At 43.1% G+C, this 26,063-nt stretch overlaps 1 protein-coding gene across 1 annotated transcript; it reads right to left on the reverse strand.

Moving 5' to 3' along the window:
* Positions 1-1,125: 1,125 nt before the first annotated feature.
* Positions 1,126-24,411, reverse strand: dipk2ab (divergent protein kinase domain 2Ab). Its single transcript, XM_020935658.2, has 4 exons — positions 23,971-24,411; positions 17,233-18,071; positions 6,682-6,985; positions 1,126-3,257 (listed from the first exon to the last, which is right to left on the reverse strand). Exons 2-4 carry the CDS (start codon positions 17,884-17,886, stop codon positions 2,911-2,913), a joined length of 1,305 nt encoding a protein of 434 aa, XP_020791317.1. The 5' UTR covers positions 17,887-18,071; positions 23,971-24,411; the 3' UTR covers positions 1,126-2,910.
* Between the last annotated feature and the right edge of the window lie 1,652 nt (positions 24,412-26,063).

Below are 26,063 nucleotides of genomic sequence, written 5' to 3' on the forward strand. Positions count from 1 at the left end.
CGCGCCCTTTTATTGTGGCTTTGACAACTCCGGTTTCCAATTTACCCCGGCAAACTTACTCGGAGCAAATTGGATAATACTGCGAAGAAATTTCACCGGTTCTATTTACTGTTAGTTTCGATTTCACACTTTTCCAGATGCTACAATTGGAGAGTCTTATTTGGACTTTTTTTCTTCTCTCTTGCGCGCATTTCCATCTCCTTGTCCAATGTATTAAATCCCTGGTGGCTGAGCCTTGAAATGGCCTCATGTTTATTTAAACTTGCAGGACTGTGAGCGCCCAGTCGCCCCCATTGGTTTTTTTCTGTGGTGTTTTCTTACAGCCAGCCAAGCCCCGGGCCATTCATCAGCCCCGGCTAAGTGTAGCTACTGCGGATAAACTGCACTTCACCACAATGAGCGCGACATCCAGCTCTCCGCACAAACCAGCGGGTGTGTCAAAGAGTTGCACAATTACAGAGGACAAGAGCATGGAGGAGAAGGGAAGAGGAAATGGTCGTAGAAAGAGACAGAGGGAATGCTAGTCATCTTAGAGTCTAATTTTGGTTTAGGCTTGAGCGCCACTTTGTACAATCGTGCAAGCTGGCCTAAGACAGACACACAAGTGCTGTTGAAGAGGCAAAGACCACACTTCACTGACGAATGGCGTACACTCAGAAATAATGAGCACTAAAGAGCTGGGATGTGTGGAAGAAGTCCGCTAATGTTTATCTAGTAATATTCCAATTAAAACTTACATGTTTGTCTTATAAATTCAACTCTCAATTTTTGACCTAAAGGGGAAACCCACATGGAGCCAAGTGTTTTGTTTTTTATTTTTTCAGTTGTATTATAGGAGAGAAGGACCACTTCCTACTTCCCACATCTAAGTTGAGTTGGGAAAAAAAAGAACAACAAAGAGAAATCGGGCGAGAATCCAAATTAGAGCAGAGATGAAGATATGAAAGATCAAAACCGAGGATGGAGAAGGGAGAAAAAAGGAAACAGAATTGGCAAATGCTGAGAGATCCTGCAGCGACACAGTGAATCCAATTTTAAAGGCAATACATGCCAGAGCCAAACGGCTGTAGGTTACATGGGAGATAATGAAACGCAGAGACCAAAGAAGAAGGCACACACCATGGGTTTATATTATCTATATATATCTCTTCATTTATTTTAAGATTTAAACTCACTAGAAGTTGCAAATACAACTCTTGAATGAAAGGCACAGGAAAAATCAGACAATGCTGATAGAATACTCCAAAGAAAAGTTACAGTACAAAAGTGGACAGTTAGTTCACGCATTTAGTTCACAATCCCTCCAGGTTGAACTGTTGTTTTGGGCTCATGAATGTAAGACGAAACAAGGAAATCCAAACACTTTCCTTTATTGCTTTTCCACACTGACAAAGGGTCACCTCTAAAAAGCACACACAGAGCAACTTTCCCCACAGACTGAAACGCTTGAGTTTTAGTGATAATTAGTTGTGTGGGTGTTCAATGCACTACGTAACTCTTAACTCTAGGCATTTGGATTGCCCACCTCAAAGCAGCTGACATCCACCGCATACTGAATCAAATGCTATTATTTGAACAAGATCTCTCATTTCTGTTTGCCAAACAAGAGTGCATTTTCCGATTATACTTCAATTTGTTGGTCCGCTGGTTACACAAATCAAGCTCAAACTCCTAAGTGGGGTGTTAAAATATGCAAAAGAAATTTCTGGACTGCGAAATGTAGTGTAGGTCAGGCGCTCATCGTGGAGCTGTGAAGCACTTTGGAATTGCGTTTCCCTTTTTGAACATTTCCTTGGTAAATCTTACTGCATTAGTGTGTAGGTTTTGTTTATCAATTATAGACACTTTAAATGGCACTTGAGACCGCGATTGTGGAGTTTAATTGTGTTTTCCCTTTGCCCTGATAAACCAATTAGTTCACCCTGCTTTCCTTTTTGTTTGTTAGAAAATGTGCATGACTTTACGGGCCTCCTAAGCCACGCCTTAAGTGTCCTTTGAAATAGCTGGACGGGGGATCAACTGGAGGGAAAGATGCGGTGATTCTGTACTGCTCACTGGGTCTTAATACAACATACAGCCTCTTTGGTATGGACATCTGCATCAGGGGACTGCCACAGCCCAATTATGTCCCTCCTAATCCTTAGCCTCACCCTCTCTGGTTCCTATTAGAAAGGGGAAAAAAACAAAAGATGATTGCCATGATCCTGGAACCAGGAAATGGAGTGATTGATTAGAGGAGCACAAAATGGGACCTATACACAGCTGTCGAGAGCTTTCTTTCCCCTGCATGAAAGCCAAATGCACAGCCCCCTGCCTGGCTCTACCTGCCGCTGCCCGGCCTGTCAGCGGGAGATTCATGCTACCTCCGCCTTCCCCGTGGCCATGCTACACAGAGGAAAAGCCAGAGCAGAAAAATTTAAACGCACCAATCTACTTAAACTCAGGCCTCAAACTCAAATATGAACTAAGTATAAGGAACAGATCCTGGGGGGAAACTCAAACGTGTTACGGGTGACTTATTAACACAACTGATGTGGAGGACTAAGGAGAGACGGACAGGGCTGTGCTGCTGCGGCTGTGGCATGGACTCTGCATGGTCCAGTGATGAATGCATTTAGCTAAACCTTTCCCCTCCCTTTGAGCGTGGCAGGCCCACCTCAGGAAGAGAGGTTTACCTGTATCCTCTGTCCTGGTGCTAACTGAATCTATTCCACTGTCACACAGGAACCAGTCAGACAAAGCTCGAGCTTTAACCAATCTGCCTGTACATTTGATCCAGACCAGTCCTGATGCAAGACCGCAAACACTTCCAGTGCAAAGGGCAGCAGTGACATCATGAACGAGAACCAGGATCTCAGAGCTTGGAGTTTCCAGTCTCTTGGCGATTCAGGCTAACGCCGACTCCATGTATTACCTAGCTGTAGCTGACGCAGAAGCAGCAGATAACTGTGTGAGGTACTCGCGCAGTTCTTTAGCCGCCTGGTAGCGACCATAGCGCTTTTTGGGTTTGGTGCATTCGTCCAGCAGGGCTTCTAGCTGTCCATCTTTGGCTATGTGGGCAGGGGGGTCGTGGAGAAGTCCCCCGGTGGTGCCACGCCACGTAGCGTACCGGGACAACAGGTTCTGACAGATGGCATAGTAGTTATGGTCTACTGTGACCCTGGAGCAGAGCGCGTCTTTGGAGAAGGACAGGCAGGCCTCTCGGTCGCACTCCTCGAAGCGGCTCTCATACCATACATCATAGCTCTCTGGCTTATCTGTGGGAGACACAGGATAAATAGGGTTATAAACTACGCAGATCATAAACAACAGTCAGTAATATTAACATAGATGCAGAACATTCATTGCGAGCCTTTATGGGGCCATAAGCTGGCTGCTCACAGCCGTTAGCAGGTGAATAGTAATGAAGGCAGCATATGTGGCTGCTGCGACCTTTGATGAAAGTCACACACTCAAAACGTCCTGCTTTTATTAGACCGCAATAAGCTCACAGCACTCACTTATTCAAACCAGATAGGACTGAGCTGCAGTTATTATTCTAGAGGAGCCATTCCAGCAAAGGTGTAAAGTATAGTCACCAATTTAAAGTATTACAATGTTCTGTTTAGCTCCACCTGACCTTTTAACTACTCCTTTCAATAGTTAGAGTAGATTATTACCCAGAGACAATGGTCGGGGCTGAGGTGTCACTTTTGACATTGCACCAGGGAACTGAAAGGAAATTCTTTTTCAAAGCACACAGCCAAACAACTCATCTGCTGTTTCATTTGACAGAAATGAACCACTTTGGAGATTTATTGAGCAAATAAAATTCTTTCTCCGGCACATTTCACATTGCTTTTTCCCTTTAGAGAATTGTGCCAGGGTAAAGGAGGCAGCCAAGAAAATAACCTGGAATGATGAGAGAGCTATTGGTTTGTGCATTAAAAAGCCGATCAATAAGATTGTGGAGGGAGAAAGGGAGTGGGTGGACCCAGAGGATGCAAACACATAATCAGTGTATCAGCGTTTGTAATGCACTTCTCCTCTGGCTCATCAGAACAACTCAATCAAACAACCAGCGCTGCCCCCCCACCTCCACCCCAGAGGAGGAGGGGCACATCAACCTCAATCAGTGCAGGTGATGAAGATGGATCTGTATCAAACGCACCTATACCACAAACATAAAGTCGGCGTGCCAAGGTGAGGCCGGAGCAATTAATGTTTTGGGAGCCGGCCATGCATCACGCCCTGCGCTGATTGACAGATGGCATCGGGAGAGCGTGCCATTCAGACACAATGAGGCAGCCCCGAGCCTAAAGGACCAGAAAGGGATCAGCTTTGCCCTTGAAGCTTGAGAAACTTCCCAAGTGAAGTTAAGTTTTTATGGTTTATTCACCTCAATCTCCTGCGCTGTACTTCTACTGTAACAAACCTTGCACATTTTACGCCGCAAATGTATTCATCTCCAATTCAAATGAGCACGGAGAGACGCAGCGGTGTGGTTAAGCTCTGAAACCAGGATGTATCGGCCAGTGTCCATGTTAAAGAGCCCAGGTGGGTCTTGTCTGCATTCCGCTCACTTCTGTCTTCTGCGGTCTGCTCAGAAGAGGGACACGGGGCTCTGAAATGCTTGTTAGCGCGGCCTTACCAGTGGCATTCAGGAGGACGGGCTGATTTTAACAATGCATGCCTGTGTTGGGGTGCATTACTGAACGTGAGAGAAGAGAGGAATAAGAGAGAAAGAAAGAGAATGACATCTTTCAAGAGCAGTGTGTGTGTGTGTGTTTTTGCAAGCTGCCGAGCGATTGAGTCAGCGTCAGTGAGGGAAGTGTGTGTTGCATTATACAGCGGTTTAAAAAAAATCTCCTCAGATGTTAACAAGTCAATGAAGGGAAATCTCTTCTCTCGCGCCACTGGACTGAGCAAATCCACGGCACATTGTGAGGCATGTTTTCCCTGACTGTGGATGCCCCATGACAACAGTGCACGGCTGTCTGCTCTCATTTGCAACTCAAATAGCTTTGGTTTGGAGTGATGAGATTGGCCGTACAAACGTATCCAGTGCTTTCAATCTGAGGATTTAATTGTGTGGATTGGGTTCTGCTGCCTTGTGGAGCCTGTGCTATTTCCTAGTTTCAGTTTGGTAGTAACCTGTGACCTCCTAATGCTCATTACAGAAGTCATCCCTCTACGCCCCTGCTGCGTCTTGGCACACAAACAAACCAGAGCCATGTAAACACTGTTGGGTCTAAACTATGAATGAGTGGAGGTAAGAGGCTTGTGCAGTTTCTCAGAGTGTGTGCTCTCAAATATGAACCCTACTGTCGTCTAGAGACAGATTTTACCCATTGTGATTAATAAACACATTTTTAACTGTAAGAAATAAGCTTTGTAATGGTTCTGCTTGAACAGTCATGCAGATTCAAGGACTAAATTTCCAATTTATTGTACACACACTTTTTAAATATTTTTACATATTAAAAGTTTAAGAGTTTAAAAGGTAAGAAAGAGGCTACCCAGCTATGTGCTAATGTCATTACATTAGCACGGATCTGTCAAATTTAGAACTCAAAAATGTTTTAATAACAAAGCACCACTTAGCTTATTATTTCCAACAAGCGTTCCAACTTTTAAGGTGATTCTACTGAAAAAATGAATGGGCACTCTACTACTGAAACCTCGAAGTGGGCAAACGCTGGTGTTCAAAGAGACTGAAATAGTGTCACATCTTGATGTACAACACAAAGTCATTACCCAAAGGCTAAAGGTTTACAGAGGTTCAGTTCAGAATATCCTCTATAATTGGTGATAATATTACTTCCGGTGAGGCTAGCTAACCCAATTAGCTGGCCATTCAATCACTACATGTTTTCTGTTTCCCTTTTAATAATGTGCTGTTTAACTTATGTGTTTATAGGCTGTACCTCGTTTATTTTCTGGTGTCAGATTTTTAATTTTGTAAAACTACACTTAATCTCTGGATAAATACATCAAGTGTTCCCTCCAACTACAACATCCCCCAAGTCGCACCCACCCACCCATAGTTCATATCTGTCAGCTGACGCCAGTGTGGGACCTGAATACACAGCGACAGTGCAGTTTATCACTGTAATAGGATTTCTGGAGGTGGGGACAAATCTGGGAGTCTGACTGGGTGGTCTGAGCTCTCTGAAGAGGAACAAGGGGTACGCGGCTGCCACACACACTCTGATGTATGCTCCACTCTGTCCTTGTTACACTTTTATTCTGAGGCTAAATCTGGGCCAGTGGAGATGGCTCGTTATCTGGACGATCTGTACTTTGATGCAAACAAGCTTGTCAGAGGACTATATTCAAGAGCGAGGAGCAGAGTCTAAGCAGTAGTGTCCCTCTAGTCGCTTCTGCAGACCCCCATCCTGTGAGGAGCTGCTGGCACCAACAACTGACAAGCCTGGAGCTCTTGAGAAAACGCACTGGCTTTAGTTCAGATCACCAAGATTTATGAAGAAGCATCTTTGATCAAATGTTGGATAACAAGTACAATATGCTTGCTCTTCTTCTATAAAGAGATTACATTTATTTTACTCTAACTAAAAATTCTGAGAAGAACGACTACTGTATATATATTTGCGATCAATGCCCTTGATCTCATTTTGAAGGTACCCCCCTGCTGTGTGTGTGTGTGTGTGTACATGTGTAGTAATGCATGTTGCCACTCACTCTGCTTGATCAGCCTCTTGTCTGCCACCAGGACATTCTCTGCATCGACAACGATGACCTTTCCGTCCCTCGGGCCGACCGCAAAGTTATCGAAGCTGACATCGAGCAGGTAGAGGGCGAACTCAAAGTCATTGTTGGTTAACTGCTCAGCGATGTCCATCAGCTGACGGGCCAGGTCCACCCTCTTGTCCCACGGAGCGTTGTAGAAGCTCCACAGCTCCTCGCCCACATAGTTTACAGCCACCACACGTCCACATGCTCCCAGGTATTTGGCAAAGGGCCAGCCTTCATCTGAAGGAAAGCTCTAAGAGAAAGAAGTAAAAAAAATACATTTAGTGATAAAACTCTTCTGTTCATTTTGTGTAGGCTAGACCAAAATCTTTTAACTGTAAAAGAATAGAGCAACAACGAATGAGAAGTATTTTCAGACAGGAGCAAGGAACAAGCATTTATGGAAAACTGAAATCTGTACTCTGGAAATGCTTAAGTGAAAATAACAACAATTGCCTTGGGTAATTATATTAGGCATAATGATGGGAAATGTACTAAATGATCATAGGAAACAGCACTAGCTTTGGTAAAACAGATTTGATTGAACAAAAAGCAGAGCCTGTCGTATAAAAGCCCTACAGCCATGCGCTGGTGTGCGCCGCATGTATTCAGTGTTCACAGACGTGATGGAGGTGATTTGTGGTAGCAGCAGCTGGCTTTCACAAAGCCTGATGTTGGGACACAGAAACGACCCATTTCAAAACTGCTGCACGATGTTGGCAAACCACATTTTGGACAGCGACAAGACACCTCTGCATTACTGATTCATACGTGAAGATGTAAGCAGAGCGAGAGATAGCAGCACTGATGTAAATGAGCCAGTCTGTTTGACATCCTTCAAATAAAACTAAAGTCATCTGCATCATTAGCTACGAAGGCTTATTCTAGAGAAATGTTATGCATATTAGTGAATATTTATGCCATGCTAAAAACCAAGATCTGGTCTATTGTATCTTTTCTTTTCAGGAGCACTGATGACTCACACTTCCTCTGTATCTTTCTCTTCTCGGTCAGTTTCAATATCACCAGCTATCAGAACAGTTGGACATATGAATGGAAAACAGTACAATAAAAACACTTTTGTCTGCAGCCTACACAGGCTAAAGCCCGCCATCTTTTTCTACAAACACCCTGCCGTATGCTAGCTTAATGATTGCCCACAATTCCTCTGTTCCAAATGTGGCAGGCGGCCGAGGCGAGGCTCAGACAGAGGATCAGCGGTGCTTAGTTTTCCCACAATCCACCACTGCTGCACCTGTCTGAGGGAGACTGCAGCAGCTCCAGCAGGAGACACTGAATGGGAAGTGTCAACTACTACCACTGCTCCCTCTCGTTTTACACTATAGTAATCCAATACTTCAACTGCCTTTCAATCAGTGACACGAGGCTGCGGTTTCACTATGCATGGCTGCCCTAACACTCTTTAAACATGAATGAAATACAAATTATTTAAACACACATTTTAACCCCCTGCTGACCACACAGCTGCTGCACCTCAAGACGTCACCTGGACAGCAGCTGTGTACAGACTAGAGTGTGGCCGACTACTGACAGTCGAGTGGAGGCGATGCCAACAAAGCAAAAGACACATAAGAGACTCTTCACATCAGAACTCTCCTTTATATGGTGATTAGCCTGTTTTCTTTGTATTTGTAGAACTCTTAAAAAATGTTAAAATTATCAAATTGCAAAGGCTGCAATTAGTTAGGGTAATACATGTTTTACCCCAGTAGAAATAGATCAGAAACGTACCACTGTGTGCTGTTGGCATCTAATTTTAATCGGCCACAAACTAGGAAGTAACACTGGTGCGCGCTTAGCAGCCTACTTGTTTTTAGCAGTTGCCTGATTATCAAACTCTGCTCTGACCTCTAAAAGTTGCATCGCCGCAAACAGTTTAAAATGAACTAGTTATGTTTTTCAGACAGGTATCGGGTACAGTGCCTTTAAGAAAGTAGATGGCTGTATAAAAATGATACAAGGATGACTCATTTTGCAACTCAGTAAAGTGCACTTGTGTAGCTGTTTTGGTACAAATTCACTCCTTAGGCACATCTCTTGTTCCCATCAGTTTTAGAAGAGATCCAGGCCCAAAAGGGGAGGACAATGATAGAGTACATGCGCTGCAGTATGTTTGAGCCGATTTCCCTGAGGTGACCCAATCAATTGTGGCCCAGACAAAAGTCTATCCAGGAAAGAAGGCGGCGGTGAGCTCCCAGCAGCAGTCTGTCTATCTGTCTGTGTGTCTGTCCCTTCCTGTCATCTCCAGAGTTGTGTGTGAGTCACCACCGGCAGCCGCACTACTTCTTTAAAAATCTCCCGGCCTAATCGCCTGCCTGTACATTTTCTGATACAGCAAAACCTGACAGTAACAGGAATTTGAGAGTAGACGTGTCGGAAAAAGTTGAGCAAAAAACTGAGGATAACTGTGGAGCTGAATACTGCGGATGGAAAGAAGACAATCCCGTGTAAGTGCAAAGCTGCCAATTTTCAGATTAGAGATTAAACGGGCTAAATATCTACAATGCCTTTCTAATTTTTTTTAAACAGTATCGAAATCTGTTTGAAGCTGGATCAGTTGGTACATCCCTATTAGGAGCACATCCCTTTCACCCAAATTCAAACCTCGGATTGCTTTATGTTGCGCCAAATCTAAGCGGCTCTTGGTCTTGTTGACAAAACTTAGCCTGTCCAATGCTTCGGCTAAACCCGCTTTGTACACCGCCATCCTCTTTCATTCTCAGCCCTGCAGGCGAATGGAGAGACTTGGAGGAAAGGATGGATGGTGGCAGTAGGAGAAAAAGAGAGGGGGAGAGAGAGAGAGAGTGGGAGAGAGCAAAAGACTAGGATGGAGACAGCAAACAGTACAGACAAACAGAATGTCTTTCACTTCTCCGCTCCACTGGACAGGAGGAATAAACCAGCAAAGACCTGCCTGCTAAACACATCTCTCTCTTTGTTGTCAGGTTGCGGCCTGAATGGGAGCAGAAGTGGAGCGACAGCAGACTGGGGGAGGGAGAGGGTACAATGCCCCACGGCTACTTTCAGACACTGTCAACGGCTGTTAGGAAAACGCCTTCATGTCTCCTCAGCCCTCATCCAAGTTTCTTAACATAGAAAATACTGCATTCATAATTCTCTGTCTTATTGCGCTGTCAATTACTGGCTTTGACGACTGATGCGCTTGCCTATAAGAAGCTCATAAAAATAGTGCAAGTTAAAAGAGGCGCTTGTGAACAATGTGTGCAAATTGAAGTGGGTACCTGAGCTGTGGGCTGAAACTATCAGAGAGGTTGATAAATACCACACGTGTCGCACCAATCATTCTCCCTTAGCGCTCTTTAAACGGTTACTCTGCAGAAGTCATTAACGTTTGCAATGAGGCGTTGAAGGGGGCTGGGTGGGATGAAATAAATTGGACGGCCCGGCTTAATATTACTTCCAGCGCACCATCTTTTAGTGGACTTTATGATTGTGTGTGTGTTGAGGGACTGGCACAGGTACTGAATTTTACCAGGCATCTCTCAAAGATGATGCTTTTGAGATTTGCTGAGGCCGCACAAGTCCCAGTGACTTACAAATTTAAAAAGGTCTTATCATTTCTGTCACTTCCTAAAAAAGCACTTCATATTCGCTGGTTAGCGGGAGCTTTTAGCATAAAACCAGGAGCTAAAATGTTCACACAGCACAGACGTCTCTGAATGTTCTTTTGGCAAGTCATAATGTCGAGACAAAATTAGAATTAATAACAAGCATGAAAAATGAATGAAAAGACCAGCAAATTGAACTCCTCTACATTATGTGCAGAAGGCATATAAAAATTCTCTTGTACCAGACTGCGGTGTATGCAAATGTGAACACATCAGAAAAGGGGTCAAAAATAGTGGATACACCTGGGTGCTGCGCTTCCATTACTGCAGATCACTGCATCATCCTGAAAAAGCATGGCTGGGCAACAAAGAACTGCCCCGATTTTATTTGGAAGGAAAAAGTTATCAAAAGTTGGTAGGTTGTCCGTTTCCAGGCAAAAACACATGATACTGGACAAATGCTAAATCACTGGAAGTAAAAACTAAAGTTCTTCCTATGGTGACCTCCCTGCTCCTTGTAGCCTGAGGTTACATGGTATAGTTCTTGTGCTGCACTGGAGCAGCATGGACTGGCTGTTTGTGCCGTTAATACAGCAGACACAGCGGCATCCTCTTGGGGGAGGCTGGAGTGGGCTGAAATGAAACAGGGCCACAGACAAATGGGCAGCCTCTGGAGAAGAGGATGAAACGAATGGAGCGAGAGGCACAGGAACACACACCTGCGCCCTGACATCTGCTGACAAAGACGTGCCCTTCTACTGGGCCACTCAGGGAGGGAGTGGGCGCCTCTTCCAGAGCCTCTGTGAGTGTGCGTGTGGATGTGTGTCTATGTGAAACTGTATCCCAGTCTATGTGAATGAGAACATGCAACGTGACCAGGGCTGATAACAACCTCTATTCACAGGCCGAGTAAACACGAGCAGCTCCCCAGATATTTCCTTGGCCGCCCTGCAAAGAAGCCTGCTCCATCAAACACACACACAAGCTCAGCGCACAAGTGAGAGATGCACAAACATCAGGCCCCATGTAAGGCCAAATTTAAAGGAAGTCATTGGCCTCTTCTTTCAGCCACAACTGCCTGTTGTAAAAGGAAAATCAGTACTTTGCTACAAAAGTCATTCATGTGGGGTGCTTGTTAAAGTCCTACCCTGGGTGCGGTGCAAATTCTCAACATATTCCATTCTTTACAAACCCCACTGCTTTCTGGCAAACAAGTTGGAGCACGACTGTCAGAGGACTCCAGTGATCAAAAGGTAAGATCGGGGAAGTGCAGGAAACATCTTAACCAGATACAACAATGTAAAAATCTAACTAAAACGGTAACTGGATGAAGCTAAAAATGTAAAAGGCCTTGTTCAAATGGAATTAAACCAAAATGTAAAAGCAGTGTAAAAGCAAAAGAAAAAAGCGCTCTCCCGATGACCTTGTGAGTCTGGAGGATGTGTGGTGAGTCCCGTCTGGCTTTGTGCTGGTCATTTAAGTTTAAAATCCACTCGCTTAGTCCACAGCAAGAGCTCTGGCCCCACAGGGGAGTCCGCGCTAACTCCTCGCCCTGGAACACATGATGCTGCCCATTTCAACTCTTATTACTTTGCCTCCCGCTGCCCGAGCTCAGTCTGTGTTAGATTTCCTTTTCTCCTATTTTTGTTAGTCGCAAAAAACGTTCAATACATGGGGCATTGTTTGTTCCCAAAGTGAGAACCAGAGCTGCCTAGAGAAAAGATATACGTTTATAGGCATCTGAATTTAGACTAGACACACTCTTTCTTCGCAAACATCAAAGCTTGCCACATCAGTCTATAACAGCGGTGATAATGTTGGGGGAAAAAGTGTCAGTAAAACAACTATATAGTTTCTTGTGTGTGCTGAGAGACTCGGAGCCAGAAAGAAAATGGGTCAAAAATGCCCAAACTGTCAGGTATGGCACTGCACAAGAGCAATAGCACCGATAATTCAGACTTGCAGTGATCGGTGATAGAAATGGGTTAGCCGGGTCTTGGACTTGGACTGTGACTGGAGAGAATGAGAGCAGGATGAGGAATGGCAGCATGGGACCGTGCAGCTCAGGTTGCTAGCACACACTCCGCTAGCTGATAACCAAAACCCCCTCTCCAGTCCTGAACTGGAGCCACTGTGCAGGGAGCAGCTCATAAATCCCCAGTGCTGGACGAGCAGGAGAGAATAGAGTCATCAGCAAGTTCGGACTGACTGTTTGTGGGGTTCAGGAATCACTGAGAACTTGCATATCAAACTCCAAATACTATTCAAATCAAGCCCATGACCTTATTTGTTATATTTGTTATCGGGTGACTGCAGTTTCCTGTTTTTTCATATCAGCAAATATGTATTCCCACAAATGCTTCATAAAATTAAATGTTTCTGTTAGCTTTAGAGGTCCAATTCATTAGGGTCTAGGTGGTGGTCCTTCAATATACTTCAGCTACAGTGCCTCAGAAACCACAGCTCACTGATCAATATTTTTCGTCATCTGGTTTGGAGAAGTGCACCTTCGTGACTCAAGCAGAAGTTGGATCCAGATACAGTCGCTACAGTAGGAAGCGAAGGGGTGGGTGGGGGTCCAAAAAGGAGCTTGCGGGTGGGATGAAGGCAGGCAGGCGGTGGGGGCATTTACCTAACCAAACACAGCTGTCATGTGAGTGTGTGTGTTTGAAGAGAGGCAGAAAGAGAGAAAGGATTATGGTAACACAAGCAGTCTGGCTCATTCAAACTGGAGCGAGTGGGGGTGGAGAGCGCTGTCCCCTCCTTTTCCTCCTCTACCCTTTTCCACCAGGGCCTCCATCCAGTAAGGGCAGCCAAAGAGGGGAGTAGGGCCCAGATAACTCCTGGTCTTATCCTAACAGGATTCAGTCTGTATACAAAGGCTGGCAGAAATAATGAAAGGGGGTTTGGGACCACTTGAAGCAGGGTTAAGCGCCGTACACAACCTCCTCTCTCATGTCGGGAGAGCATCACAATCCCCACCGACTCTAAAACAAAAGCTGCTAATCACAGACTAGCAACTTAACTAGTATTTATGGGCTCGAGCTAAGCCTTTCAGAAGAGCTGAGAGACGACCGGCCTTTATTAAAAACCCCATACAGCAAAGGGGTAATAGAGATTAAACTAATACAGCTCAAAACAAGTCAACAAGCCAGAAGACTCAATATGAACACAGAGTCACTCAACTTGTCTTAACATCTCTTAACAAAATGAAACAACAAACTTGAGACCAATTGTTTTTCAGCACCGAATCATTTCTGTCCATCAGCACAAGACAATTCCTCTGCAGAGGCTTAATAATAAATGACGTTAAGCTGTAAGGAGATTGGATTTATAGCGTGACTGAATCATTGGATTGTATGTTATATAAAAGTAAAATAGTTTGTGAAGCTTTACAACACAAAAGTATCATTTCTTTAAAAGGTCAGATGAACATTACGATTTGAAATTAAAAAGGCAATGCAGGTGCAGTAGGTGATAGCATGTACTTCTTTCATGTTGTGCCAAAAAATTTGTTTATATTGGCTTCCTTCCGTGAAGTAGATGAGCATCGCAATACATTATGCGTAGCCTCATTAAATTGGCAGCATAAGGAGCCACCGCCCCCCCTTTTCTCCCTTTTAAAAATTCAAAACAAGCTGCTCAGAGAAAGGTTTACTTTCACATTTACCTAGAACACTGTAGTTAAAATTCTTGAGAGGAATGGAAGATAAGGTCAGGCATCTAATCTCTGCGTTCTGCCGTTTCTGTGATTTATTTATTCACGCTGTCAGACGTCTGTGTTGTGGGAAAATACAGGCGGCGTTGCATGCGAGGATGATGCCTGCTGACGACGCGGTGTCAGGTGCGGCCCAGGCATACAGCGAGGCGGATGGTGAGGAAGACTTGGTAACAGGAACAAAGTGGGAGAAGGGTGACGAAGGAGCGCGTCGTTTTGACTCCGTTAGAAATGATGAGTGCCGCTGTCTCGAGTTAACCCCACAGGCCTGTCACATCCCATTCTCGGCTCCACTGAGCAACACGGGGCGCAGGACCAAAAGAAGGGTGCGTGTGCGGTCACATGCTTTTGGCTAACTCGCGGTACTTAATGATTCGGAAGGGAGGACTGAGCTAAATTGGACTAATTTAAAGACTGGGCCAGATGTGCTCATCAGGCAAAGCCATCACCTGATGAATCAGTTGCTAGTGGAGAGGAGCCAACAGTAGCAAATGAGGTTATATGGAGGAAATGAGAAGAATGCTATTCATTTTCCATGAAGAAGAAATCACTGTTGAACAAAAGGCAAAAATGTAAACAAAAAAATGCATCATACAAAAAAAAAACTATCTATCCAAACTTGGTATATCTGATGGTCTATAGATTTAATATTCATTTTGCAATATAACTGGCCAAATCCAAGACAATACATTAACGAGGCAAACAGATGAAGTCACACACTACGGCTTTTTATGTTTGTCTGCTGTCAATTTGCCTTCCAAAAATATTTCTCCCCCAAAGCAAAATTGTTATCCACGTGACAGAAGAGGAGGGGTACTGTAAGCGAGTGCGAATGCCTGTGTACCATAGAGCACAGAAAAAGCATTGTTGGCCAGATCTGGGAAGAAAAAAAAAAAAACACAGCAGATTGTTTCCCCACTGACAAAGAGGGTCTGGTTTCTCATGGTGAGCAGGGCCGATTAACTGCCTGTGGCTTAAAAAGACTGGAAACTGAAGCTGTTCTGGAAGGGGGAGCTTGAGACATTTTTAAGTGACATTATTCAATAAAACCAGAAGAGCGATGTATACATTTATTGCGAGTACTTTTTTGCAATGGTGGGAACTTTCTGTACTACACTATGATGAAATTTGAGATGTAGAGGGTTGACTTTAATGACTCATTATGCTAACTACTAGTGTTTCTCTTTGCTATTTATTTGTTTCAGCTCATGTTTTTTAATGATACTGTGAATTTAGAATGAATTTTACGGTGAATAATCCTGCTACAGGGTTGTTGTGTCAGTGGTATAAATGTGTTTATTATAGTTTATCGTCCATTTACTTCACCGTTATATCGCACTTTACATCTTTATAGGCCTGTGACAATAATATTTTAAAGGTAAACTACAACAAGAAAAGCTAAAGAAAACACAGCAATCTGAAACTATTACCTAAATATAAAAAAATTATATATCAAGTGAAAACCGGCAGTGAAGACGTGTGAAAAAAGCGCGGAAATTGAAGGGTTGACAAGAAGGCCTACTGATAAAACAATAGAAATATAAAAGTGCATTTCAATTATGGCTCATAAAGCACAGCCCACGTTTCTCTGTTGTCTGCTCGGAGCGTCTTCCACAGGAGCACTCACCTTTAGAAGAAAAAAAAAAAACAAGGTGTTGAACAGCGCATCTCCTGTTCAATCTCTATAGAGACCATTAATTCTTTATGGTCTGCTGTGGTCCAACCTTGTGTATAGGCTCCACAGCACTCCTGCAAATTTCCCTCATCTTTTTGAGTGCTCTGATTCCGACCAACAGTCAAGGATATGTGAATCACAGATGCAACTCGCTCACCTTTACACGCTTACAGCTAGCCATAGAATTTATTCCAGCTATGTGCATGTGCGTCTTGGTAGCATATTGACCCTCACAGCTTGTTTCTGCCCTCGGGTCACAAGTTCAGGACGGGATCAACAATTCATGAGACACTGTAAACATGTAAGGAAAAGCGTGGAGACGGAGAAAAGAAAGGCTTGTGGACAATGCGCGGGCATGATGCGTCGGTGCGTACCGTCTGTGGTGGTGAGTGAGATAAGGATTGAGCGTGGGGGAGGCGAAAGGGAGGGGTGGGTGAGTCACTGAGCATTTGAACTGGGGCATAATGGCATTAAAAACACTGATGGAATTATGTGACTGGATTTTGTGGAGCGTACAGAAGCAGGGATGGGGACGGATGACACACAGACGGAAGAAAGGAAGAAAGAAAGACGTCGGGGTAAAGAAAGGCGCTAGGAAGTGCAGGGGGGGCGGGCGAGCAGTCACACAAAAGCTAATCAGATTTTATAGATTGTGCGGGGTAAAAGGCTGATCATGCCTTTTGTCCTCTGAAAGGCCTGGAGGTGTCCGTCCCCGTGAGTGTGGAGGCCACTGGAGGTCAGCAAAAGTTATTGAATGTCTGTGCGGGCCGTGACCATTGTTGTCATGTCCCTTCACGAGACACGGTCAATGTCGGATTGAAATTGAAATTGATTGGGCGCTTTTAGAACAGCGAGGCAAGGGGATGTGGCGTGTGTTTATATAATTTACAGCCCAAAACACTGTTGGTGACAAACATGGGGGTAGTAAATACTGCACTGGATGTGCTGCGAATGTTACATTCCTGATGATTTGTATGATAGTAAAAGCCATAGAAATCTCAGCGCATTTATTCTCTGTCAAATATAGTTTTGCAGATGATGTGGAGTAAGGGTACATAGACATATATTAAAATTAAAAACAACTTGGACCATTTACAGATGCACTGTTGAATTATTCAAGACTGCCCTACATATAGTGTTAAATATGCAGCATTGCCGCAAGCCAAAATCTCTCATCTTTGGGCGGCCACAGTTTTTAAGCCCTTTTATTGTCAGCTGTGGAATGCTCTGAATAGTGGGTATGAAGTTTTGATGTATCCATCAGCTCAGGGAGGGCATATTCGCTTGTCTCAGATTCATGAAGAGGAAGGGAAGGACTATCATGCCCTGTAATTTAAGAGGGCCAACACCCACACTGGTTTGTTCTGATGCTTAAATGTTGCTTACGGCGACAAAGTTTCTGCCTGATCATCTAATACACTCAGTTTAATTCAGTGATTCAATACATTTATTAATAGCATTAGCCCATTTTCACTTAATACACCCAGCGGCCAACAGCAGCCATTACAAAAACTCACCTGGAGAACAAGTGGTTCTGGGTTGAATGCCAGCGTCATGAGCAGCTGCATCCGCTCAGTGTCTTTGAGGTTCTTAAGCAGGAAACTGCCTGAGTCTTTGGTCTCAGCGTACCTGCGGACCACACGGTCCAATAGTCTTTGAGAAGGACAGTGCACCAGATCTGACCAGCCCTCCACTACCTCTGGTGTGAGCAGCCGCACATCTCCGTTAATCCGGGCAAACTCTGTCTTGTACATGGCCTGGATGAGGTCACATCTGGGCCTGCCCGTGGCTCTCTTGCAGATTTTCTGGTCTATCTCTGCCAGTTCCTGGTTGGAGCCCAGTCTCTTGAGCACAACACGCCGAGTGCCCTCCCTAGGCTCCCCGTACTGAGCAAAGTAAACATTTTTGACATTGAAAACATCAAGGAAACGCAGTCGGCCCCAGGTCTCAAAAGACACCTGTCCATTCATGAACTTGCGACACCAGCTGGTGCCGAAGCAAGCAGGACACTTGTTCAGGTTGATGAAGCGTCTGTCAGTCAGCTCGTTCTTCTGGAATGAGGCAAACAGGTTGTGAGTGTTCATCAGCAGGACCACAAATAATCCCACCACCAGGAGGAGCTTTAGACAGCGGTACAGGCGGCCCAGTTTGAGAGGCAGGAAGCGCAGCATGTTTGGGACAGGGACAGATGATGGTCAGGGCCAAACCTCAGTGCCTCTCCGTCATGGTGCAGGGGTTCACTTGTTAAGTCGGAGACAGAGGCGAGGCTGGCACTGCTGCCCCGTGCCACTTTCGAGCAGGAGCAAGTGAGTCATGTTCTCCTCTTCCCTTTCCCCAAAACAGTCAGCCACAAGTCCTGAAATCAGAGAGAACAAAACTGTTACAAAATGGTTTGAAATATGTATTTTATAACACAAACAATAATTAGTGAGACAATTTTTCATTTAATTTAATTTTCAAGGTTTCTTTACATTTTGAACAGGATTATGTTGCCTCAAGCCTAATAAACTAACCTGTAAAATAACAAATTCTTGTATAGTTATATAGCTGATAAAAGACAAAAAGTAGGGAAAAGGAGTGAATAAGTGTCAAATTAAATGGCAACATCGTCTCCTTGTATAAAAATGTGCTGCACTCAAAGAATGATTCCTCCAAGGACCTCCCTTCTGCAGCTACACAAGTATCCATCACTCTTCCTCCGATGCAAAAAAATAACACCTAAACGGTAACACTAACCTAGATTCACACATTTTCACAAAGTCTGCAATATCACTATGCATTGTGAAAAGAATCATGCTGGGTGTAGTTTAACCTTTGATCACAGTTGCCCTGCTCCATTTTAATCAGGCTTTGAACTAGTTTCTTTGAAAGCGGCTGATGTCACAAAAGTAAAGTTGCAGTTGAGCGAAGTCCATCAGAGAGTTTGGTATAAAGTAGAGAACAGAAACAGAGAAAAAACAACACAGCTAAACAGAACGAGCCAATTGTTGCACAGCTTATTTCTGCTGTTGAAATCCTGACAGACTCCTAATAGTCACCGGATATAACGCCAAGTTAGACCACCCAATCAGCTTTTTAGCAATGAGCCCTGTAAGTCCTTTTAAGAAAGACAATGACTTTGGTCATGCAAATTAGCTATTCCCAATTAGTGCTCATTACAACACGCCTATTAGGATTGCTGACTTGTGAGGCCACGCTAACGAACAGTCACACTCGTGAGATTAGCCTACGTGTCAATGGGTTCCTTGCGTTTTGCTTTTCCGATCGAAATGGTTGGAGATGTGGAACGGCACAGGGACTGGAGGCAGGCGAGAGAGCCGCGCTGGAGACAAGCTGCAGCTGTGGAGTGTCAGATAAGAAGCCTACACCAGTCCTCACCTCACAGGCTGGTGAGAAATACATGCAGCCCAATACGCCAATGCCACTGATGTAAAAATGGATCACTAAATTGGTACCACGTCCCAGTACTACATAATTAGACAGGAAAAGAGTTGCATTTATAACCTGGTCAAGTAAGGCTTTAAGACTATGAAGTCATACACGCAAATTGTTTTGAGATAACACTGGGAATGAAGTCAGGAGGAGGTTATTGTATTGAATAAGCCATCTTACTGGTAGTGCACGCTGATGCTTTTTGACACAGTGTGATGAATGAACAATTACCAAATAACCTCTCAGCCAGTGTGTGCTTCATGGACAACCAACACAAGTGTGTACGGGGAAGAAATCAATACATTTCAACAATTTATTCATACTCAATGTAGCGGAAGATGAATTGGAGAGGCCCAGAATACTGAGCAAAGATTAACATGTAAAAATGGATCCATAGTGCTTTCTCTTACAGGAAAGAGACCACTATGGGAGAGAGTGAAGAAACCATTCCTCAAAGATCTCTATTCATGTGCTATTTGGCATCTGACACAGCCAATCTTTGGTACAAAGAAGGGAGGTAAGATCTGAGGCGCAGATGTGAGGTTTAAGTAGGATCAGCGTGGGGCTCCGAGATGACGAACTGTAACCTTTGCAGGGTCGGGTGAAACTCACCTCTCTACCTCAAACAGAAGATGAGCAAAGACGCAGGGGCAAGATGGAGCACGCCGCGAGCAAGACTGGGACACTGCGGGTAATGAAATGCATGAGCTGGCAGCTAACTAGCCTGGATATAGGTGTCTTACTCTCCAGAGACATGGTTAGGCCTCAATTACCTTCGGAGCATTACCTGGATTATATCAATGGCTGTGTTAATTGCTGGAGCAAAAAGGTACACATCGATGCTCCCTTTATAGACATGAGAGGGTTTCAACTGCTGCTAGCTTGCTATGAAAACTTTGTTGGTTGAGAAATGAGAAGTGGAAAAATAGAAAATGTCTACAGGGGGGTTTATAGCTTGCTGCGGCTGCACAGTGGATAATTCAGAACATTTTGTTTTATTGGAAGGCAATTTAAGCTGGAATACTTTTTCCTTAATTACAACACTAAACTGCCCTTTGTGAATTTTACATGTGCAAAACTATTTGTTCAATGCTATGGAAGACTCCAAGTTTAATCTCTAATCAGACCAGAAGTCCAATTTGAACTGTTTTAAAAAAAACAAATCGCAAAGCATGCAATGATTTGGATAAGTGTTGTCAAGATACTCAAAGTTCAAACAATATACTGATAATACAAAATTCACTTTGATACTCAAAACACTTTTAGACAATGGAATGTGATTTTCAACATTAAAATAATAGTACTTTCTTTAATATTACCATGCAGTTTTATATTTGTGTAATCCCACAGTCACTTAGGTACAGTCCATGGCCGTATACTAGTCTATGTGGTCTTAAACTTATTCTGATACGGTTTAAAATTATTATTTTTAGTATCTGCTGGTTTCGATTGAAGTTTTAGTACCGATTAATATCTGATTTTTGATACTTTGGACAACCCTAATTTGTTTACTGTAATATCATCAGCATAAAATAATTTGAGATGCTTACTAAACGCATCGCTTAGACCTCTATAAACACGCGCTGAAATGCATGTTATTCTTGTATTCCGTTCCAGTCTCAAATGCCAGGTGCTCTTGGGTGAGTTTTAAATGTGCAATGTGATCTGAATCTTGATTGAAAATATAAATGTCAAATCTAATTGAAATATTTGTCAGGAAATCTCCAGAATCCTTCAGCACTAGTACCCACATATATGTCTGTAAAAAGAGTAAAAGGAAAAAAAAGTCCAGAGTATCAAGGTTGTCGACTCATGTTTTTGACAAGGCTAAAGTTCAGTGGCAGCTTAATAAATGCCACATGCTCTTTTTAAGGACACAGATGTTAGCTATAGCAGAAGGGACTGGCAGTGAAATCGGATGCACTGTTTTCTTTGAGCTGGACCTCTTTGTGCCCTAAAGAACCTGTGTTTTAAATTAGTCCCTTCTCCGCTACCCCAGCCCTAACCCCTGCAGAGTGACTGAAGTTACCGGAGTGTCTTCTACTGCTATCCGGACAGAAAGAAGCACAGTACACAGTATGGAGTAAGCACTGAATTACCTCTCATCATCATAGTTGCCAAAAGTGGGGTAAGAAAGTTTCCCAGCGAACAAAGTGTGGCGGTGAGCAGTCAGGAAACAAAGAAAGGAGCTAAAGAAAGAGGGCAAATCAAAGGGTGCCTGGCTCCTCGTGCTTGGGAGATGAGACTCTAGCTTTCTGAATGCTCCAAGTTTGTCAGATGTTTAAAATTGCAAATGGCTCATTATTACTTGGAATGAAAAGGGGAGATAAAGCAAAAACCGCGGCGTTGGCTTTAAACGGTACCACAAGGTCGAAAAGGCGGCGAAATCGACATTGCAATATCCTTAAGCTTTTTATTAAACTTAAAATTTGGGTGATAAGAAAAATGTTCTCATTGTATTCCACCGTCTGGAGATAAACGTGGGGGGGGAGAAGGCTAGCCCGTGCCTAACCAATTTCCTCCCCTGCACCTGAGGCTAAACTTCATTACGTTATAATGAACTCTGGCCACACACGAACATGCTTGATTAATTCTCCGAGGTTGAAAAAGTAGTCCCAAAACGAAGCGAGAGAAATACAGTAAGTGAATGGAGCGAGAGAGAGAGAGAGAGAGAGAGTGCTGAGAGAGAAAAACTAACTTACCTCACACAATGCAAATGAATGAGGGCCATGTTTTGAATGCAAAGTGGGTGTGCTCGCCGTCTTGAATGGACTTGGAAAACATACATGAACAACTGGTGAGCCGCGGTATTACCACCTCGGTGAATGCGCGCTCTGACCCCTTACCCTCCTCCCTCCCTCCTTCCTCCCCCTCTCTCTTCCCTGTGCACGGCTATAGCAGGAGCAAAAGAACTGTTGCCAAGGTTATCGACTGGAAAGAGTCAATAATGTTTGATCACAAAAACATTTAGCCACTGCGGTCTGATTGCTTGGGTACGGCGATATACAGAGATGATGGATAGCTACGTATGACAGTAACAGTGTAATGGAAAATTGAGTCCGGAAGATTATAAGTGCAAATTAGCAGATGCTTAAGGGAAGTGACTGTATCTTTAGAGGGAAGTCACTTTAAAAGAACCAAATCAATAGGGTCATCTTTGCACCACACTGCTACGACGCGGTGATAGACCAGGCACGCGGAGTACATGCATGACAGATAACATTTGCTTTGCTTCCTACTGGCAGCTGCAGTATTTCACAACATACAAATGCCAAATATGTCAGTGGACCTCTACACTACATGCTAGACAAATGTTAAAACAATTTTGTTAATTGATTGTTTTGATTATTCGCATCAAAATACATGTGAATAGCATTTTAATCAGAGCTGCATTAACGAAAGCTTTCAGGAAATTTTCTAAAGCTGGTCACGCACTAGAGCAAAGGTGATCTAGTAGGCTATGTGAATGTTGTTTGGTCATTTTATTGCAAATACAATTGGAATAAAATCTGAATTTGTGACATCTAAAATATGCAACTAGAAACAAGGAGTATGTAGGGAGTATACAGGGAGTTTATGAACAGCAAAAACAAAAAGAATAGATAGATTCTGATGATTGATTAATAAGACAGATTATTTTAAGTGGACATTTTAATCTTCCATCTGGCGTGAAAGCTGTTTTTGTCTCGGTCTCATTTACAGAGTATGATTTGGAGGTCAAGAACAAAAATATACTGCTCCTATGGGAACTTTTAGGCTACAATTACAAGACGATTTCCCACAGAGAGCAGACAAACACAGCGGCAGAATGTCTTATTGGCTCTGAACTATTTTTCTTGTAACCTTGCACAAACACAACACAATTAGGTCGCTTTGTTGTAGAAGAAATATATTTTTAATCAGCCTATTACATGCGCTCAACTGTAAATAATGATTTTAGACTAATTGGAAGCTTTGTGTAGACCAGACAGCACACTGTTGGGTAATCAGACTTCCTCTTTGGAAGCAGAAGTTGGTCAAACTTGTATAGAGATTTCCACCACAAAAAAATAATCTCAAGCAAATTTGTTTAAAGCCATTATTGCGAATGATGTTTTCATTTTAATGTCTAAGGCTTCCAGTTTTGCAGTTTATGGTTTCTACAGTACTTGCTTGCACTTACAATGCATAGGGAATCAATATTAATTCATTTAGCCAAGAGCAAAACTGTTGAACTGTTTAGGGGGTGAAGAAGAGCCTTAAGATTGTGAAACTGAAAGTATTTAACATATTAAACTGGACATTTTAAAGTCATCACACAAAATTTTAATTCTTGCAAGACAGAAAATAAAGAGCACAAGTCCCTGGTGATCCCAAGTCATTTGATCATTATAGATACAAAGAAATAATACATTCAAATTAACACATTATTACATTTGGTTATTAGTATTACTTTAAGCCATTTCACTCAAATAACCAGGGCAACGACACGAGCGATGGTAATACTAAACTTCCTGTCAAAGTTGCAGGATGTGGCTTGCAGATAGGAGTTTGTTTTGTGCATAATATTGACATCTCGCCTTTCATTTACACTTGGTTATCTTTTATCAGGAGCGGAGTGTTGTTGCATCTGCCACGTGACTCCTTCCACATAAGAGTTAGTATACTAAAAACAAAGGTGTTAAGTCTTAAATATAATGATATGCGCATGCAATTTGTTTTTGACAAAACAGTGAAGACTACTGCTGTATTGATAAGGTAAAGATCACAAGTGTTTAAATGATAGGGGCGTTTGTGAGATTGTGGAAGAGACCTCAGCCACATGAAACAACTGTAAAACAAACCTGGACTTTCGCTCCTCTTCGGTGGTAGTACAGAAATGCTTAGAGCTCGGGTTGAACCATTCTTCAAAGTTGCTGCTACTTGAGACGCGAGGGTCTTAAATGTCCGCCGACACCATCCAAACAGAGCTTCTTTTGAGCTCGACGAAAACCTCTATCAAGCAAACTCACACGGGCTTCCAATGTCTAGCTCCAAGGTGTGTAGCCAGCTAGCCTGCTAGCTGCTGAAATAAACAGTTGTGATGTCGAGTCTTAACTCTTGAAATACCGGATCTTTCCGCCTGGACACCGCGCTTGTCTTCATGGCAGTCAGCAGGCTCGGGGCCGTACATGTACGTCCATATGTGCGTGCGTATCAGCAGTTCCTTTGTGGCCACAGAATCTCCTCTTTCTTCTCCAGCAGCAGCGGCTCACTACTGTCCAACACCACAATGGGCTCTGTTCGACTCTTTTCAACACCAGGCGCTTTGGCGTTTGCGACATGTGCTCGGTGTTTACGGCCGCGGTTGCTAGGCAATTATTCTAATCTAGTCTGGAGCGCCGCCCCCAAAGCAAACTTTGCCCAGTTTTCTATTTGATCTGAGAGGCTCCGTCTGGAAGAAACCTTTGTACAAATACGCTTTGATATATTCCCAAATGAAAGCAAACTCTATACTTTCATACCCAAAATAAACCGGGCATTTAATGATAACAAGACAGAATAATATTTGTGGTTTCCTATTTGGACTGACCCTAAATTTTCTCATGTTGAAATGGTCCTCAAAGAATGAACAGATGGAAGCGGAAGTTCATTGTAACCATTGCAGTATTTTAAGTATTTTTGTTATTTTATATTTGCATGCATTTAAATTTATAAGAATAGGACGCATGTATTTATTGAATTGCATATTTGCAAATGCAAAATCACTGCATTTCAAAATGATCCATTTTGCATGTATTCTAAAATTATAGGCAAAGTATAATATGGAATGAAAGACTATTGTCACTGACACAAAGTGCAGTTTGGAACGCTAATAGTTTTATTACTTAGCATTTACTGCCATCTGCTGGATTTTTGGGGGGGTTGCAGTTTCAATGTTTACTTCAGTTGCTTTACTAGTATTGTGTTTGCTGGGAAGGTAACAGTATTTCATAATGCAAACGTATTTTGATTGCATCAAATAAACTTAAGCTAAATCTCTTATATATTTAAAGAATTTACCTTTCAGCCATATACAGTCTATTCTTTGAACATGCTCTATATGTTTTCCCAGGGTGCTTCGAACGCATCATCAGGACCTCTGACCTTTTTCAGCCTTTCATGCATCGATGCAGATGCTCCCCTAGTGCAGCAGTTGTTGTGATTCTGGGTCTAATCATTGAACCAGGAATATTTTTTAAGGTAAATTAGATCTATTTGTATTTGCAAACAGTAATTTTCTTACAAACATGTATGCCGTAAAGTCTAAATGTTCTGATACATTTGTGTGGGTTTTGTTTTCTGTAGGCCTATGCAATTCTAGGATTAGCGAGAAAAATGGGCACAGTTATGAGGAGGTTGGAAGATCTCTTCATGATGCTCAAAGGTAAAATAACAAATCAACTTTTGCATTACTTTGTTTATCTGAAATACCCTGAGTGTGCAGTCAATTTTATTGAATCGTTTCTACTCATCAGTAGTCAGTTCAGGACTTTTTAAATCGAGTCTGCACTCTGGAGCCTATCCCGTAGCAGTAAAAACACATGTCGATGTATCATGAACTGTTGAAGTAAAAGGCATGTGTATTAGTTTATTTTATTTCAGAGAACACAGTTAAATCAAATTGAAAGTGTGTAGCATTACTAAGATCTTGAGTACCCTTCTTTGAATGTGTAGGCCTTCTTTACCCATCCATGGCCCTTTAGAGGTTGCTTTTTCTCTAAATGCCTTGCATAAGCTGTTTATTATAGAGGAAACTAAAACGCGGTACTGAGCAAAAAAGGTGCTGGAGAGCCATTTAATCAATGTTAGGGTTTTATTAGGGAACAGATAGCAGAGATTACATTGCAGGTGTGTGGTGAGGGCAGGTGGAAATGGGAAAATAAATACATTCACAGAGCAATAACCAGACAAGATT

This window comes from Boleophthalmus pectinirostris, unplaced genomic scaffold (genome assembly GCF_026225935.1).
Source record: "Boleophthalmus pectinirostris isolate CB_2022bp ecotype Guang Dong unplaced genomic scaffold, ASM2622593v1 HiC_scaffold_15, whole genome shotgun sequence".
Taxonomy (NCBI): Eukaryota; Metazoa; Chordata; class Actinopteri; order Gobiiformes; family Gobiidae; genus Boleophthalmus; species Boleophthalmus pectinirostris.

Excerpts from the sequence above, each read along its gene's own strand:
- dipk2ab (XM_020935658.2), bottom strand. The coding sequence starts at position 17,886 with ATGCTGCGCTTCCTGCCTCTCAAACTGGGCCGCCTGTACCGCTGTCTA. Across the intron at positions 6,986-17,232 it reads CAGAACCACTTGTTCTCCAG|AGCTTTCCTTCAGATGAAGG; the intron begins GTGAGTTTTTGT and ends TCTTTCTCTTAG. Across the intron at positions 3,258-6,681 it reads CAAGAGGCTGATCAAGCAGA|ATAAGCCAGAGAGCTATGAT; the intron begins GTGAGTGGCAAC and ends TGTCTCCCACAG.